This window comes from Gopherus evgoodei, chromosome 6 (genome assembly GCF_007399415.2).
Source record: "Gopherus evgoodei ecotype Sinaloan lineage chromosome 6, rGopEvg1_v1.p, whole genome shotgun sequence".
Taxonomy (NCBI): domain Eukaryota; kingdom Metazoa; phylum Chordata; order Testudines; family Testudinidae; genus Gopherus; species Gopherus evgoodei.
This window is the reverse complement of record NC_044327.1, coordinates 65,174,306-65,193,410: the sequence shown is the minus strand read 5'-3', so window position 1 is coordinate 65,193,410 and position 19,105 is coordinate 65,174,306. Positions and strand designations below refer to the sequence as shown.

The 19,105-nt window shown below is 45.7% G+C and overlaps 1 protein-coding gene across 2 annotated transcripts in view; it reads right to left on the bottom strand.

The window, feature by feature from the left end:
* The window catches only part of REEP5 (receptor accessory protein 5), a 31,891-nt gene extending 13,036 nt beyond the window's left edge, over positions 1-18,855 (bottom strand). Inside the window, exons 1-2 of one of the 2 annotated variants that reach the window (XM_030567950.1) lie at positions 18,566-18,855; positions 17,624-17,717 (exon numbers count right to left, since the gene is read on the bottom strand). In XM_030567950.1, the coding sequence (XP_030423810.1) occupies positions 17,624-17,717; positions 18,566-18,833 (362 nt within the window). In that variant the 5' untranslated portion in view covers positions 18,834-18,855. The remainder of the gene's footprint in view (positions 1-17,623; positions 17,718-18,565) is intronic. The other variant, XM_030567949.1, reaches the window with a different exon arrangement.
* Between the last annotated feature and the right edge of the window lie 250 nt (positions 18,856-19,105).

The window sequence follows — 19,105 nt, the reverse complement described above, 5'->3', positions numbered from 1 at the left end:
AGATCCCACAGCGGCATATTAACAGAACCTGCCATGACCCATCCAGCACAGTTAACCTGTGGTGCTCAAGCCACTTTGCTGGCACAGCAAGTGGAAGAACAGGCTTTTCAAGGAGTGCTGTAAAGGACTGCATTTCCACTCCACTGCTGTTCCCACTAACACAGCACTATGATTACACCACTGGCTGGGAGGGATTTTGGAGCAGTGACAGACAGGAGAGGAAGGAAAAAAGAACTGCACTGATGGTCTAACGCAGGGGTGGGCAAGCTTTTTGGCCCTATGGCCACATTGGGTACAGAAATTGTATGAAGGGCTGGGTAGGGAGGGCTGGGGAAGGCTATGCCTCCCTAAACAGCGAAGCATGGCCTGGCCCCTATCCAGGGCCCTGGAACCTCCACCCCCATCCAACCCTGACTTCCCCCCAGGACTCCCGCATCCTATCCAATGCCCCCTGACCACCCCATTCACACTCTATCAAACCCTCCCTGCCCCACATTACCTGTGGGGTGGGGGAAAGAGGGGAGCTCAGTCCTTTCCTTGTGGGTTTCCCTTGCTTGTTTGGCTGCTCTCTCTGGCAGTCAGGTAGGGCTCGCTCCCTGTCTGGGCTTGGCTGCTGGGGACAGGGGCCAAGCATGCTGGAGCTGGAAGGGGGGCCCTGGCTTGCTCTGTCCCTGGCAGCTAGGCCCAGGCCCCTTGACCACCCCCTTGCAAGCCCCCCTGCTCCTTGCCCCCCCTCCAAACTCCCCCTGCTCCCTGCCCCAACTGCACTGCCCTGTGGGGTGAGTGTGGGGCAGATTCATTCTTCCACCCGCCTCTGTGTGCCCTCCCCCACTTTAAATGGCACTCTGCAGCCCTTCTATTTAACTCTTGCTATTGGGCCAAAATAGAGACGAGCTAATCCAAATACAACACCACCTCTGTCAGCTATTATTCACTTCCTTTTATTGGGGGGGGGGAGCAGTCTCCCCCACTACTTGGACTTCACACTTCTGTTCTCTTCTATCCCTTGATCTTTCTGTGCGCCTTTCTTCCTCAGGGCCCACATGGATGCAGCCCCCTCTCTCTGAGGGCTTGTCTACATCAGAAAGTTGCAGCGCTGGTGAGGGAGTTACAGCGCTGCAACTTAGGAGGTGTACACATCTGCAGGGCATCACCAGCGCTGCAACTCCCTGTTTGCAGCGCTGGCCGTACTCCCGTTTTGTCTCGGGTGTAGAGGATCCAGCGCTGGTATAGACACTTACCAGCGCTTTTCTTGACCTCCGTGGAATAAGCAGGTATCCCAGCATACCTGAGGAAGCCTCTGGTAATCAAGCTGGTCTCCTTCCCCAGCTTGCTCTCGCGTTCCCGGAACCCCGAGCAAGCAGGTCTCCTTCCCTGAGGTTTGCTGGGTGGTTCCGGGAACGCGAGAGCAAACCGCGGCGAAGCTGGTCTCCTTCCCCGGTTTGCTCTCTCGTTCCCCGAACCCCCGAGCAAGCAGGTCGCCTTCCCTGCGGTTTGCAGGGTGGTTCGGGGAACGCGAGAGCAAACCAGGAAAGGAGACCAGCTTCGCCGCGGTTTGCTCTTGCGTTCCCCGAACAAGCAGGTCTCCTTCCCTGCGGTTTGCAGGGTGGTTCGGGGAACGCGAGAGCAAACCGCGGCGAAGCTGGTCTCCTTCCCCGGTTTGCTCTCGCGTTCCCCGAACCCCCCCTTGAAGCCACCCAACAGCGCTGCAGTGTGGCCACATCTAACACCACTTGCAGCGCTGGTTGCTGTAAGTGTGGCCACTCTGCAGCGCTGGCCCTATACAGCTGTACTAATACTGTAATAGCTGTAACAACCAGCGCTGCAAAATTTTAGATGTAGACATGGCCTGAGCTAATTAGGTGAATAGCAGCTCCTTCAGCTGGCCACAGCAAATTACCAGAGACTAAAGCACTTCCTCCTCACACACCCTTGTTTCAACAGAGTTCTTAGCCCCTATTGGCTCACAGAGGATTCTCTATCCCAGCTCATATTGGCTAACACAAATACAGCCCCATGTATTCCATGAAGCCCGGGAACTGCCCCTTACTGCGAAATTGTAGAATTCATCTAAACAAAACAAAAACACACACACTAAAAAACAAAAACAAACAAAAAAAAAAAAAAAGGATGATGTGTCCCTGTTTGTGAAGAGAGCCTTGGAAATGTGAGCAGTCTCAACCAATACAGTGGTTTCTTCCTGAGTCTAGAGAGCCTGAACCATGCATCAATATTGTTAACTATTTAACAGCTGATCGCTTACTGCAAATATCCAGCTAAACTGTTTGCTGACAATTCCAAATGTCCATTTTTAATGTAAACGCAACTACTGAAGAGTTTCCAGTCTGCAGCACCAGAGCGATGCAAGAACTTTGCCATGGAAGTTAGGTCCCTATTGGCATTAAACACGGGAAAGGCTTTGCCATTAGAGCAGAGGGGGGCAAACTATGGCCTGCAGGCCACATCTGGCCTGCAGGACCCTTTCCTCTGGCCCCCAAGCTCCTGCCAGGAAGCAGAGTCAGGACAGGCTTGCAGAGGAGCCAGCACAACTCCCCGGCCGCATGGCGAGTGGGGTGGAGGCTAGCCCCTGGCCCTTCTTCTGCTCCGCTGCCTGCCTCCCAGTCACCAGTTCCCCCAGCACCTCCCTCCCCCTGCACCCCCCCCCCCCCGCTTCTCACACATGAAGAAAGGTGGAAAACAGTCTTTCAAGTTGATTGTTGGTGATCAGATAATAAGATATAATAGCACTAGATAGTGGAACTGAGGATTATTTACACTTCTACTTGTTCAACCACAGCCCCCTTATACCAAAACTAAAATGCTTCATCCACACTACCAGTACTGGCCACAAGCTCACACGCTAGAAACAAAGCCTACAGAACACATATCATCTATCACATACAGCCCCAGAGACTGGAACTCAGGCTGAGCTCCAGTGTCAAAACAGTTTTTCCATTTTACCTGAAAGGGGGAGGGACAAAAAAAAAAAACCAAAACACATTGCTTTCTGGTTTCATTCAAAAAAGTATATTTATATGTATTATGTGGACACTAGAGCTGACTCAGAGTTTCTGAATGAATTTGTCCAAAAAAAAATAAAATAAAATAAAATTTCTTTGGAAAAAGTGAAAATTTTCACACCACAAATTTTATATATTTATTTATTTGCCTTAATGTGGCTCTGACCTACAGCAAACCCCTGGGCAGAGACAGAGGATCAGAATTAAGTTGTTTATGGAACCTTCAATACATTTCTAGCCCTTCAGTCATAGGCATGTGTGATTTTTCTGCTTGTTTAAAAACAACCAAACTTCAGTTAATGTGACTCTACAGAGCATTATTAATGATGAAGTTTCAGAAATTTGGAAATAATGTGCTAACACTAATATTCCTGTGTGGTTTATGAGAGCGTAGACTTGTTTTGCATCCGTAACAAGTGAAATGAAATTTTTATCTGGTTATCAACAGCAGTACAAGCAAGGGAGTCTAGATTTGCTTTGTAGATTCAACCCAAAAAATATACACCTCAGCCCATTATAACATCACCCGATAAAACATGAATTCGGATATAACACGGTAAAGCAGCCCCCCGGGGGGGGCAGGGCTACGTGCTCCAGCGTATCAAAGCAAGTTCAATATAATGCTGTTTCACCTATAACGCAGTAAGATTTTTTAGGCTCCCGAGGACAGTGTTATATCGAGGTAGAGGTGTACTACTAAAATGAAAGATGTGTACTGAAGGATGAATAATATGCCAAGTATGAAAATGCACATGGAACAAATGAGATGTTCACAAGTGGCTAATGCCCACATAATCTGTTCACTGAAAAATCAGATTGTAATAGTGATGAACCAAGAACTAACAACTTTATTGCAGCTAGAGTAGTTTGGGTACTTTGTACTGAAACAGTATTTCTATAATCATTAATATAATTAAAATAATCAATCTCCACTTTTTCTTCAATATTTACTTCTGAACATATCTTTACTGAACGTCAGCATTTATACTGCAATAGACTAACAGATGTATTGGAGCATAAGCTTTCATGGGTGAATACCCACTTTGTCAAACGCATGTGGTAGAAATTTCCAGAGGCAGGTATAAATATGCAGGCAAGAATCAGTCTAGAGATAACAAGGTTAGTTCAATCAGGGAGGATGAAGCCCTCTTCTAGCACTTGAGGTGTGAACACCAAGGGAGGAAAAACTGCTTTTGGTAGTTGGCTAGCCATTCACAGTCTTTGTTTAATCCCGAGATGATAGTGTCAAATTTGCAAATTAACTCAAGTTCAACAGTTTCTCTATGGGATCTGGTCCTGAAGTTTTTTTGCTGCAGGATGGCTACTGTTAAATCTGCTATTGTGTGGCCAGGGAGGTTGAAGTGTTCTCCTACAGGTTTTTGTATATTGCCATTCCTAATATCTGACTTGTGTCCATTTATCCTTTTACGTAGTGTCAAAGTTAGAATCAGGACTCACAATTTGTCAGACCACTCTGTTTTATTAGCGCAGCGCTCCGCCAATAACACCCAGATAATGTGAGTGCCCATGCAAGACCCAAACAGTCTTATTTATACAGATAAAAGAGCAGGAATTAGACAAAGGGACAAAGGCCATGGCTACACTCACACTTTACACCGCTGCAACTTTTGCGCTCAGGGGTGTGAAAAAACACACCCCGAGCGCTGCAAGATACAGCGCTGTAAAGCGTCAGTGTAATCAGGGCGGCAGCGATCCCAGCGCTGCACGCTACACCCGTAGAGGATGTGGTGTACATGCAGCGCTGGGAGAGCTCTCTCCCAACGCTGCCACTCCGACTACACTCACACTTCAAAGCGCTGCCATGGCAGCGCTCCCGCAGTGCTGCCGGGCAGAGCACTTTGAAATTCCAAATGTAGCCATACCCAAAGAAAGCAAAAACAGTAAAATTCACCAGGGGCATAGCATGCATATCCTATTTCCTTACTAACTCTTATCCATCTAAGGCTAATACTTCACCAATTGCCCTTAAATGGTGCAATTGTTCTATGTGAATGTCTGTATTCCTGACACCTGGATTGCAGCATTCCAACAATTTTACTTAAAGGTACAGACAGCATTTCTTTAATCCTTTCTATTTTCACAATATAATTCATTCTACTTTCACAGTAGGGATTGTCCAGTTTGGCCGATGTACATAGCAGAGGGGCATTGCTGGCATATGATGACGTATATTACATTGGTGGAGGTGCAGGTGAATGAACCGGTGGAGTGGCTGATCTGGTTAGGTCCTGTGATGATGTCACTGGTGTAGATATGTGGGCAGAGTTGGCATCGAGGTTTGTTGCATGGATTGGTTCCTGAGCTAGAGTTACTATGGTGCGGTGTGTGGTTGCTTGGATCGTGTGGTGTGTCCTGGATGGAAGCTTCCACATGATCCATTGTCTACAACCAAGCTCTAAGATACAACCACATTTGTATCAGACAGAGGCGAGCACCTACAAGATCTCCATCAAAAAGCATTCTTAAAACTACAATACCCCCCTGCTGAAGTGAAAAAACAGATTGACAGAGCCAGAAGAGTACTCAGAAGTCACCTACTACAGGAGAGGCCCAACAAAGAAAATAACAGAACGCCAGCGGCAGCAGGGCTCCGGCAGTGCTTTAAAGGGCCCAGGGCTCCCCTCAGCAGCAGAGCCCCAGGCCCTTTAAATCACGCCCGAGCCCTGCTGCCATTATCCTAGCCCTAGTCCGAGCCCTGCCATCCCGGGGTAGCAGCGGCAGGGCTCCTGCAGTGATTTAAAGGGTCCAGAGCTCTGTGGAGGCTGGAGCCCCGGGCCCTTTAAATCATCCCTAAGCCCTGGGGTTCCCAGCTGCCTCTGCTGCAGCTCGTAGCTCTGGGGTGATTTAAAGGCTCTGGGGCTCCCAGCCACAGCCCCAGGGCCTTTAAATATTGAAAGGCCCCGCCCTTCTGGCTGAGGCCACGCCTCTGCTCGGGGCTCTGGCATACTGCTAAGTCCTTTAAGTTACTTTCACCCCTGGTGGGGGCAAGCAGCATATTAATTAATGGAGAAAGCGGACAGAAGTATTTGGAGAAGCAGATATTAACTAACTGGGAGGCTTGACGATGCAGAGGTTTCCAGCTTTTCGTTACAATAATGCAGGTGTACATGGCAGCTCCTCTCCCTTCCACTGTGGGCTCCTGCTCCATCAGCAGTCAAAGGCCTTGTCTAGAATGGCGATTTGCCCAAACTCCAGCCAGTGACTTAGCTGTCCTGGTGCAACCTTAAGCATTGGCAGGCAAAGACACCACTTGCACCAGTGGAGTCTACCCTTCCTTGAAACCCCATCATAAGCTACATTAATGCAAGAGCAGTTACTAGAGTAGATCCCTATTTTGGCAAGGCTCAATTCAGTTTATTTAAAGTACTTTGTTTTGCCTCAAGATGTTGGTAGGTACGTTGAGTCAGGAATGCCGTGAGAACAGTTATTTTGCTATGGGGCCAAAAATCAAGTGTTTCATCCTTCCAATAGAGAAGCACTGCATGAGAAACCACTTGCTAACCATCTGAAACCCAATGTTTCAGACTTCCTCTCTGCCTGCAAAGGCTTATTTTATTCACAAACAAAAGAGTGTGTGTGTGTTTTTATTCAGAAACTTAATTTCCACCACAGATGTTCCTTAGATTCAAAAATGGGCCAGTCCTGTATCATTGATCTCAGTGCTAAAGCTATCATTAACTTAATGGAACAAGGGGCCTGGGACATGCGTTGGGAATTGCTCAGGTCTCCCGCACTGTGGGCAGGTAAAGTGACCACTGCAGCTCCCCACAGCTGCCTGCGCGGCTCTTATCCTGGCTGGGCTACGGCTCCGAGTGGAACAGGAGCCTCTGGCCCCCTCCCATTTTGGGGAGGGCTCTAGTCCCTGTTCTGCCACCCTCCCCCAAAGAATCAGGCTTAATTTGTGCAACCATAATTTAAAAAAAAAAAAACAAAAAAAACACCAACACACACACTTCTCTTCCCCTTGCAATCAAATGAAAACTAACAAATATAGGAAAGTAAAAGGTTACACATTTTCTCATCAGCTTGTGCCATATTATGGCTACAAAACATAATAGAGGCAAAACAATGACACCAATATCAACATATTTAACAGTTGGATTTATTGTGATTCAGCAGAAGAATTACTGTTAATTGCTAAGTATGAACATATTTATGTAAATGAAAAGGTTTAGTTTAAGTCATTTTCCAAAAGGGGCAGTTGGCCTACTAAGTTTTCAGATATAGTTCTTGGCAAAAAAATTTGCACCTTCTTAACTAATCGTGACAAAATGTAATACCTTGAGGTTATCATTAACTGGTGTAATCATTCTTGACCAGAAAGTTTAAAATACACCTTTTGCAATTAAATATAAAGTCAGGAACCATTAGGAAAGAGATAGATAATAAGACAGAATATCATAATGCCACTATATAAATCTATAATACGCCTACATCTTGGATACTGTATGCAGTTCTGGTCACCCCATTTCAAACGAGAAACAACAATTCAAAAAAACCACAGAAAAGAGCAACAAAAATGTTTAGGGTTATGTAACTGCTTCCATATGAGAGTTTAAAAAGAGTGGGACTGTTCAGCTTAGAAATGAGGGCTACTAAAAGGGGGGGGGAGATGTAACAGAGGTCTATAAAATCATGAATGGTGTGAGGAAAATAAGTGTTATTTACCCTTTCATCCTAGGAAATTAATAGGAATAGGTTTAAAACCAGCGTAAGTATTTCTTCACACAATGCATAATCAACCTGTGGAACTCATTGCCAGGGGATGTTGTCAAGGCCAAAAGTCTAACTGGGTTCAAAAAAGAATTAGATAAATTCACAGAGGCTAGGTCCATCAATGGTCAGGGACGTAACCCCATGTTCTGGGTGTCCCTAAACCTCTGACTGCCAAAAGCTGGGATGGGACAACAGGGGATGGATCACTTGATAAATTGCCTGTTCTGTTCATTCCGTCTGAAGCATCTGGCATGAGCCACTGTCGGAAGACAGGATATTGGACTAGTTCAGTGGCCACCAACTGGTCGATCCTAGAGGATCTCCAGGTCCATTGTGATCTCCGGTGGTGCAGCGGAGTTGCTGCTAAGGTTGCTCCCTGCCTGTCCTGGCCCCACATGGCTCCTGGAAGTGGCCAACGTGGCCCTGTGGACAGGGGTTTCCCTCTGCGTGCAGCTCCCATTAGCCAGAAATGGGGAGCTGTGACCAATGGGAGTTACGGGGGCAGTGCGTGCAGAGAGGAGCAGCACAGGAAGCCACACCCCACAGCCCTAAGCCCCCTCCTGGAGCCAGCACCCCAAACCCCTCTTGCCCCCCAACACTCTGCCCCAGCACAGAGCCCCCTCCTGCACCCCAACCCCCTGCCCCAGGCTCAGCCCAGAGCCCTCTCCCACACTGCAAACCCCTTGGCCCCAGCCCAGAACCTGCATCCCCTCCGGAACCTCAATCCCCTACCCTAGCCCGGTGAAAGTGAGGGAGAGTGAGGGAGAGCAAGCAATGGGCGGGGGGTGGGGGAAAGAGGGGAATGGAGTGAGCAGGGTGGGGTAAATCTTGGGTTGCCTTTAAATTCAAAAAGTTATCTTGGGCATAAAAAGGTTGGAGACCACTGGGCTAGTTGGACTGTTGACCCAGTTTGGCCATTCTTATGTTCTAATAATCACAGAAATACCAGATTCAATCAATCAGAGGGATGGTTTAGTGTCTAAATCTTCAGATTTAGAAGACCTAATAGACTCCTGGATTCAAATCCCTGCATGGCCTACTCAGCCCTTCATCTGTCTGAAGTTAGATAGTAATCTGCAAGGTACTCGACTAAGTAATAGTCTTTCATGGAAAACTTAAAAAAAAAAAAAAAAGTTTTAGCTGCAGCTTTGGACAGTGACAAATATTCCCTGATGTTTTTATTTTCTCAAGAGTAGGAGACTGCCCTACAGTCCTCAGCCAAAATTCTTCCTCCTGATGCTAGCACACTCTCATTGGTGCTCTCAACCCAGAGGAAGGCTGCATTTCCATTGGGCTGGTGCAGCATTGCCAACTCATATTTTTATTGTGAGTCTCACGATATTCGATATATTGTACTTGAAGCCAAAACTGCTGGACACAAATAGATAAAGTAAGGTTTTAGCTCTCAGCTATGGAGAAAAGCCTGAAGATGTAACTAAACTGTACCTAAAAATCTCAAAAAACAGAAGTCAACTAAAAATAACCCCCAGGGTTTTTTTTTTGTTTGTTTCTAAGTCTCCTGATTTTTGGTGCCAAACTCGTAATTTTCGAATGTTTGGGGTTGGCAATGCTGCATATGTGGCTTGTGAAGCACTCTGAGGCCATGTCTACATCTAAAATTTTGCAGCGCTGGTTGTTACAGCTATTACAATATTAGTACAGCTGTATAGGGCCAGCGCTGCAGAGTGGCCACACTTACAGCAACCAGCGCTGCAAGTGGTGTTAGATGTGGCCACACTGCAGCGCTGTGGGCGGCTTCAAGGGGGGTTCGGGGAACACGAGAGCAAACCGGGAAAGGAGACCAGCTTCGCCGCGGTTTGCTCTCGCGTTCCCCGAACCACCCTGCAAACCGCAGGGAAGGAGACCTGCTTGCACGGAGGTTCGGGGAACGCGAGAGCAAACCGGGAAAGGAGACCAGCTTCGCCGCGGTTTGCTCTCGCGTTCCCCGAACCACCCTGCAAACCTCAGGGAAGGAGACCTGCTTGCTCGGGGGTTCGGGGAACGAGAGCGCAAACCGGGAAAGGAGACCAGCTTCGCCGCGGTTTGCTCTCGCGTTCCCGGAACCACCCTGCAAACCGCAGGGAAGGAGACCTGCTTGTTCGGGAAACGCGAGAGCAAGCCGGGAAAGGAGACCAGCTTGATTACCAGAGGCTTCCTCAGGTATGCTAGGATACCTGCTTATTCCACGGAGGTCAAGAAAAGCGCTGGTAAGTGTCTATACTTGATTACCAGCGCTGGATCACCAGCGCTGGATCCTCTACACCCGAGACAAAACGAGAGTACGGCCAGCACTGCAAACAGGGAGTTGCAGCGCTGGTGGTGCCCTGCAGATGTGTACACCTCCTAAGTTGCAGCGCTGTAACTCCCTCACCAGCGCTGCAACTTTCTGATGTAGACAAGCCCTGAGATCATTAAGGATCAAAGGAATATACTTTAGGAATATACTGAGCCAGAACGTCAGCTGCTGTAAATCAAGGTAATTCTATCAGCATCAGTGGAGCTACAGGCCAGTTTACAGTAGCTGAGTATCTAGCCCACTTGGTATAAGAAAAGTGCTACATAATGAGAAAACAGGAAGAGAAAAATAAAAACCAGATTTGACATATGTCCCAAACTGATCAACAATCCATAATATATATATCTGTGTCAGTTATAAGCTGATTGAAGAGAGGCTCTCTTCAGTTTCCCTGTGAAAGGATAAGGAGCCACTTGAAATATGAAGATAAAGAGCGATTCTAATTTTCCTACCATTACTGCAAGCTTAGAATATACTTAACTTTAAAAGAAAGCTTGTGACTTATCTAATCACCAGATACAGTGATTTGTTCAAAAACAAAAACAGAACAAGTCGTTAAGACATAAAAGACTCAGAAATTCAAATGGCAAATAGATTGAGAGGACCTGACTCTGAAGATCAGTCATCAAGTTGATATATACTGTTCAATGTTTAACCCTCATTAAAAACCTAGAGTGTAGGTTGGAGAAAATGGTAGAAATGAAAACATTTCTGAAAACAAGATTTGGCAGCTTTCCTTTCACATTTAAATTCGGAATCAAATTCCTCAAGCACATTTTCTCATCTCATAATCAGCAATGGAGACACAATGGGCCATTCTTCATTTGGAAATTTATGAGAAAAGTTATATGGAAAAAAGTAAATAGTGTTCCCCACCAGATTTGGAAAGAGAGAGAAAAGAGAGGTTGAAGAAACTCATTGCTCTAATTCTTAGCACTTATATAAATGCTTTACATTTTCAAAATACTGAACAGTTGCCACAATACCACTGGGTATAGGAAAAATATATGCATTTGGAGACGGAGAAAATGGACACAAAAGGGCTAAAGTGATTTGCTCAAGGCTTCAGTGACAATGCTGGAATTAGAACTCAAGTTTCTGGTTCTCAACCCCTCATCTCAATCCACTAGACTATGCTGCAGGTCATTACATGGGTATCTGTTAGTTTTCTTCCTATGTAGCAAAAAATGTAGCTTAATCAAAATATTAATAGCATAAATTAAGCCAAAGCAGCAGAGTTTAATTAAACTCAAATGTTTTTCTGCTTTTTGACTTTAGCACTAGCAGTTAGGCAGTTTTACTGCTTCAAGTGACCTCATTTTTAGCAATTAAGAAAAAAAAAAGACAAAAAAACACACATTAAAAGAAAGTTTCAGATGTTCCTCATCACTTAGTCATCACCAAACACATTTCCTGTTCCATTTTTTTAAGTGTATGCATATTTTACACACACACACACACACACACACACACACACACACACACACACACACACACACACACACACACACACACAGCTAGCTATTTTTTATATATAGCTTTTTTTTCCTTAGGTAGTTCCCCACCACTGGTTTTGAGTGGGGCTACATTTAACAGACTAATGCTCTGGAATGCACAGGAGAGCGGAAAAAGTATTGACAGCATTATTTAAGCACTGCCAACAATGTTTTCTAATATTCACCTCCTCCTTCCTTTAGTAGTCTGGATATTCCCTTCTTCAGAGTTAAAGCTGGCTGGAAATAAAAAGTTTGCTTCTACGTTCTGTGGCAAAGGACAACAGGATTGGGCCTTGATCATATCACATAAGAGGAATAAGTTTAAACATTAAAACAAGAATCTCGCTCAGGCAGCAAAAAAGAGAATCGGCCACTGATGGCAACTTAGCTTACACAAAACACACATATAGGAACATCACCAACTTAAAAACAGAATAAAAATCAGACACTGAAAATTGTTACCTGCTATTATTACAAATAACAATTTTCCATTATAGTGAGTTTAGATTAACTGGAAAAAATAGATTCCCCCCGGTTTACTTTGTGCATTTGATAACACTTTATATTCATTTTCACTCTATAGCTTATTTCTCCTATTGCGTGAAAGACTCACAAAAACAAGGAAGACAAAACTTAACAGGAAAATACAGTTAATTGTAAAATCATACAAATTAGTAGGGGAACTTGAGAAACAATGCACAGCTACTTTCAAACTCCCATTTTGAAACTGACTAAATTCTAAGTTGGTCCCTTTGTGCATGCCTGTGTTAGTTTAAAAAAAAGAGGAGGAAGGAGTGTGGTTGCCACAGGAAGCAACCCAATATTAAAATCCTAGTATCACAGAAGTTAGAAATAGACACTAACAATTAAGTGTGTTCCCAGTCTGCTTGGTGTGGACTGAGTTAGGGGAGATGGGGACTTGATATGGTCTCTAGCCCACATGGCTAGCAATACAAGTGAGCGACATGCCCATCCCATGAACAAGTAGCCAAGGAAAGCATGTTTTTGCAGCAGTGTGCTTTAGTACTTTGTTAAATGTAATTTTAAATGAGACAAGTTACTAGACATACCATGAAAATGGAACTTGGATCCACTTTCTTAAAACAAAAACAAACAAACACGGGAAAATTCTGTTTTCCCCCCCTTCACCTTCTGAGATCTGAATCATTTTAACAATGATGCAGCGAACTGCTTTGGTAACAGTCACATTAAGACCCTGTGACAATATGCTGAATTTAGCTCACTTTATTCTCTCACCTCCAACATGAGCTACAGCTTTCAGTTTTATCTACAGCAAGTGTCCCAAGAGTGTGTTATTAGTGAACAGGACTTTCCTATCAGACACCTTTAAGGCAGATTTCACTAATATTGTTATACAATTCAGCATACTCAAATATCTGCACAGCTCTCAAGAAGATCCAATAAGTTATGCACTAAAATTAATCAGATAGCATCGTTAAATTAGTAAGGAGCAGTTTATCCTTACAGCAAGTTTTGATGAGTGAAAAGACCCTGTAGTATGGAATTCTAAGTACTCATTCAACATGAAACAATATCTAAACTTAAAAAGGCACATATGTTAAAATGTGTTTGTAACACACAATGTAAGTTTTCCCCTGTATTTAGCCTAATATTATGAAGTATTTTCCCCAGAACATCTTTTTATAAATATAAAAAGAAATAAAACCTAAAGTGAAAATGTGAACTGGGCAAGTATCATATTGCAATATATACATTCATGGATAGTTAGTTTTTAAAACATTAAGCTTTGGCATGTAGCCCTGATCAGTGATGTTTGTGTACACACACAGAGCACTTTTCAATACAAAGTTTACTTATAACACAGGATGGGGGACAGGTTAGCCATAAAATACTTTTCAAAGCATCTGCCTCTACCAAGGGACCCTTACCAGACATGAAATGGGAATGTGTGTACTCCTCCCACTCCCCCACCAGACGTGTGTTCACTTTACATAGAAGAAAACAAAGTATGAGGGGAAAAATTAACTAAATTCAGAAAAGAAGGAAACAAATTGTAAAATGCAAAGCCACTGACCATATCTGATTTGCCACCATTTTGCCTCTGCAAGAATGTGAAAAAGAGGTCTCTTCTGATTCACTGAACAAAGCTCAGCATCAGTTTTTGGATGCCAACATGTATTCATTCTCCACGCACTCATATCAGAATATTTACATACCAAAAGATACATGCAAATACTTAGATTCTACAGTAACTCCTCACTTAACATTGTAGTTATGTTCCTGAAGAATGCAGCTTTAAGTGAAATGATGTTAAAACAAATCCAATTTTCCCGTAAGATTTAATGTAAATGTGGGGAGTTAGGTTCCAAGGAAATTTTTTGGAGGCAGAGAAAAGGCATTGTACACTGCACAGTACTGTACTGTGGTGGGGAGCTGCACTGGCTTACCCCTGGGGCTCACGGACAGGGGTGCGGGGTCTGGGAGGGAGTTAGGGTGCGTGAGGGCACTCAGGGTGGGGGTGCAAGAGGCGGCTCAGGGCTAGGGCAGGCAGGCGGTGCAGAGCACTTACCTGGGGCAGCTCCTGTTTGGTGCAGGGGTGTGTGCAGGTGGTTCTGCACAGCGCGGCACCACCCCTATGGCCACAATTCTGGGAGCTCCCCACCTGCAGGCACAGCCTCCCGGAACACAGGGGTTTTAGGAGCTGCAGGGTCCTGGCCTAAGGGGGCCCCAGGGCCCTAACCTGCAGCTCTAAGCCCCTTTCGGAATGCGGCCCTGTGAGCACAGGCCTGAGGACTCAGAGGAGCAGGGGCAGCCGCGCAGCCAGAGAGAAGTGCCGCTTCTCTTCGGCCGTCTTTGAAGGGGAAAGCGCCGCTTCTTTCTGGCCTCTGGCTGCACTGCTGCCCCTGCTCCTCCACAGGCCTGAGGACTCAGGAGGAGCAGGGGCAGCCAGAGAGAAGCACTGCTTCTCTCCGGCTGGCTTTGAAAGGGAAAGCACCACTTCTCTCTGGCCGCTGGCTGCGTGGCTGCCCCACTCCTGAGTCCTCCGGCCCATGCTTACAGGGCCACATTCCGAAAGGGGCTTTAGAGCTGCAGGCCAGGGCCCCAGGGCCCCCTTACCCCAGGGGCCTGCAGCCCCTAAAGCCCCTGCATTCCAGGCGGTCCTGCCTGCCTGGGGAGGGGGGGTAGAGGAGGCAGAGAAGACAAACTTATGCAATGCTCCCTTGTAAAGTCACCCAAACTATTTATAAGGGAGCATTGCACAACTTTAAACGAGTATGTTCCCTAATGGAGCAGCAACGTAACTTCGAAACAACGTTAAGCGGGAGGATGTTAAGTGAGGAGTTACTGTACTGTGATGAGTGCTGTTAAAAAAAAAAGTCAGTAAAAAGAAATCCCATCCACATGTTATATAATTACTTGATGTTGAAGTATACAATGGGACTCAACTAGCCATAGAAAATGTTCCATAATCACAGCTGCCATGTGGATTTTTTATGAACTGAGGCCAACAAGAAAAAAAAATAAAGATAACACCCCCCCCTTATAAATTAAGAAAACTATGTATTTAACACCATTACAAATATTGGAGGCAAAGTGGTGTTTGGGGTGGAGGCTGACAGCTTGCAACCACTTGAGGGGTCCCAAGCCCCAGTCTGAGAACCCCTGGGCTAAAAGGGATGTTTAATTGAGTTGTAGGTGTTCGGGTTTGGACTGGAGCCACAGGTCTAGGACCCTGCGAGGTGGGAAGGCGCCAGAGCTCTTTGAGTCCAAACAGCCCTTTAGCCCAAGCCTCACAAGCTCAAGTCAGCTGGCAGGGGCTGTGCCATCAGAGGTCTAAGGACACCCAGAGATTGGGATTGTGTCCCTGACCATTTTAGCTTAATCGCCATTGAGTGACCTATGAACTTATCTAATTATGTTTAATACAGTTAGACTTTTCCATAACCAATGATCATAGGTTGTTAAAAGAAGGTAGCATTAAACCAATCACAGCTGGAAGCTGATCCAACCTTCAAGATGTTAGAATAAGCAAGAGGAAGAACAAACATTGCAATATAGTTTGCATTTTCTCTTGCAAACCAGAAAGGGGCTGGCCATATGCTGGCCATGGATTGTGTGCTTACAAATGCTGCTGACTATACTTAAAACAAAAGCACGATTGTGTGAAAGGCAAACAGATTTTGAAAGCACTAGTACAGTTAGAAAAAGTTCCATTTTATGAACAGATTTAGTTAAATAGAAGTTTTTGAATACATTTCCAAGACTTTTTACAATATTGTATTCTGTCCTTACAGGAAACAGGTTTTATTTTTTCCATTTTTACAGTTAATGTAGTACTTGTGAGAGGTACCAGATTGACTGCCCTTGCTACGGAACAAGTTCAGACTGCTTCCCCATATTGTCTTGTGGATTTTTAATCCTCTCTCTTGTTTACTGTCAAATGCTACTCCCACATGTTACTTCTAGCCTCTTGAACAGCAAAGTCATTTTGGAGCAAGGAGGCCTCCTTAAATATGGATCTAATTCTCAGATCCTTTATACAATGATGTTTGTTTTATCATGGCCAAGGTTATATGCTTACACTAGATCACTGTCCTAGTGAATATCTCAAAGTGTACTCTGAACTAAAATATCCATATCAGTCTTAGAAATAGTTACTATTGTTACAATATTGGATGTCTCATCACTAGAAGCAAATGCAACATAGGATTCAACATTTCATTAAGACATCACACTTCAAAACCAAAAGTTGGAAATAAGAAGAACAGGTTTTTAAGCATTAAGATTGCCTAACATAATACCTTACCATCTAGCACACGCAAGAGAAAAAAAAATCTTGGTGGGGTATTGGGAGGGAAAATGACAGATTTTCATGTTTCCACTTAAACCAAGACAAGTGAGTTTTCCCATTGCCGACTACACATATTAGCATAAACTAAAAATGTTCAAAGGAGTGTTAAAATTCCAGAATATGGCACTTCGATGCCACAGGCACTATAAAGAGCTTAAGTGAGATGACTGTGATTTTGCAATGGTAATTAAAATAAAATCTTTAGAAAAATACCCACTAAAATTGGAAAAAATGCAACCCCTTCCTCCTCTGAAATTGAGGCACAGTAAAACAGACTGTTTTTCTGTACATATTTGTTGTGTGAACTTTTCCACTACAAGAAAAGCACCAAAAAAAGGATAGGTATTTAGAAATCTGGCCACCCTTTCTAGCATACTCAAAGGAAGAAAGTCTCTTAGCCAGCAAGCTAGAATCTTTAGCCAAGTTATTTGAATATTATGCGGATCCTGAATAAGAAATGTATGATGTTTTATTGTATGTTCATGTTTTATTGTAACTTTGCATTAATACAAAGTTTCAAAAAAATAAAATAAATTAGCTAAATAGAAAAGGCAAAAGCCATGGAAATATTTTTTAAGTCACAGGCACTGCCTCCCCATCCAATTGATATTTGATCTCATGTATGTTTCCGAAATTCCAACCCTTTATTAGCTTTCTGGGCAGAATCTCAACTTTGCAGTACACATTGGTCTTACTCAACATTGTTCAGTTGTTTTGTAACATCTGCCCTCCCTGGTTCCAAAGTGGCAAGTCTTTAATTTAAGAAAAATTAAAACTTGAAAGTCATAATCTATAGCAGCTATAATCTATACCAAGGGCCAGCCTTAACAGAATTTTACAGAAATAAGCACCCAATGACTAACGTTTCACCTTCTAGTAAGGAACCTTATTCGCACAGTCAGAAATCCATAGAAGCATTGTCTTTTTTAAAAGCTACAGGCAATGTTTTCGTAAGCTGTGAACATAAGGCCCTGGGGAAGTTTCACCATCTTCACATTTCACTAGCACATTCATCCACCAGATTGTCTCAAACTCAGACAATTTGAATGCAAGAGGAGAAAAAAATGAACAGGATAAAATCATCACAAACTTGAAATGCTACAAACATTGCCTAAAAAATTATTCCCACAGAGCAATGGAACAGTTCTCTCTCAAGAAAGGTGCCCCCTCCCCTCCTCCCCTCTCAGATGGCTTGTTTCCGGGACAGCACTGTGCAGGAGGGTGCGTTTGAGGCACTTACGAGATGTAGGCAGGATAAGCAAATCCGATCAGGCTGCACAGCAGAGATGCTCCATAGCCGATCACCAGGTACACGGCCAGCACGCCAATGATAGCTACACAGGGAGAAAGCAGATAGAGCATTAGACAGAGGGAAGCAACCAGTTATATATAGACAGGGCTGTTTTCTTAATGGCTCTGGACCGGAGGGAAAGAAACCAAGCTATCCAGTCAGCCACTCGCTCTCCCGCTGCAGCTTGGAGCCCCAGTCGCCTATTGCCAGCCCCCGACAAGCCAGCCCGGGGAGCAGCCCCTAACCTGTGACACTAAAGGGGTACATCATGCTGGATCGGGGCAGGAAGCAGTGTCCAGGCGCAGACACGTCCGCCGCTCTGGCTAGTCAATTTCCACCTCTTGGGAGTAACGCCCTTTCCCCTCCTCCCAGTTCTATGTAAAACGCTGGGCCAGATGCCATCGCCTAGGAAGGGTTTATCCCTGGAGAGAAGGTTTCTTTCGGTGCGCGCTTTTTTTTTTTTTTTTTTTTGGGGGGGGGGGGGGATTGACAATATGGTTCAGGAGCTTCCATGCAGCAGAAATCGCCCCAAGGAGAAGGCAGGGCCGGGGAAGCAATAAGGGGGGGAGGGGAAGCTGAGCTGGCGTAACCGGAGAGCACAACATTGCCGCTGTCGCTCCTCTGTCTCAGCTGCTGCAGACACCCAATCCCAGACATACAGTACCTCCTCCTCCTCCTCCACTGCCCCTCTGGTCGGCCAGAGGCTTCCCCACACCTCCACCTTACCAAAACCCAGTTACATAACCCAGAGCAGGGACCCGGGAGGCCACTCCTCGGCAGCGTGTCCGCGGCAGAGCCGCTGCCCGCGTTGGGGGGCACTGACCCAGCTCCTGCCCACAGGCCGGGCGTGCCCAGGGGCCAGCAGCGGCGGGGAGCGGGGCATTCACTCACCGATGGCGATGTAGGATCGGTTCACCCCCGTCTTGGTCTCGATTTTCTCCAGCAGGCTGGTCATGCAGTTCTTCTCGTGGAGAAACTTATCAAACCGCTGCCTCATGGACGCCGTCATGGCGAGACCACTGGCTGGAGAGCACGCAACGCCCAGATCCTTTCGCCCAGCCTTGGCACTGCGAGGCAAGGGCTGCGGCGGCGGCTGCTGTGCTGCCTGGAAAACCCTGGCCGCGGAGAGGAGGAGGAGGTGGGCACGCGACAGCATCATGGGACACGTGAGCTGAGCGTCAGCCCTGCCCAGCTGCCCTCCCCCGCCCCGGCCGCACTGCAAACACCACACCCAGGCCGGCAGCTGCCGCAGCAGGGGCGGGTCTGCAGGAGCCTTTGCGGTTGCTATGGCAAGATGGGGGGTGGTGCTGGAAGATGATAAAACACAGGCAAATGGACCAGGCTGTGGGCTGCAGGGCGGGGGGCAGGTTTCCTGGGACGTCAAACCTTCAGTAAACACAGCCTAGCGCACCCAGTGGGATTTGGGTATGC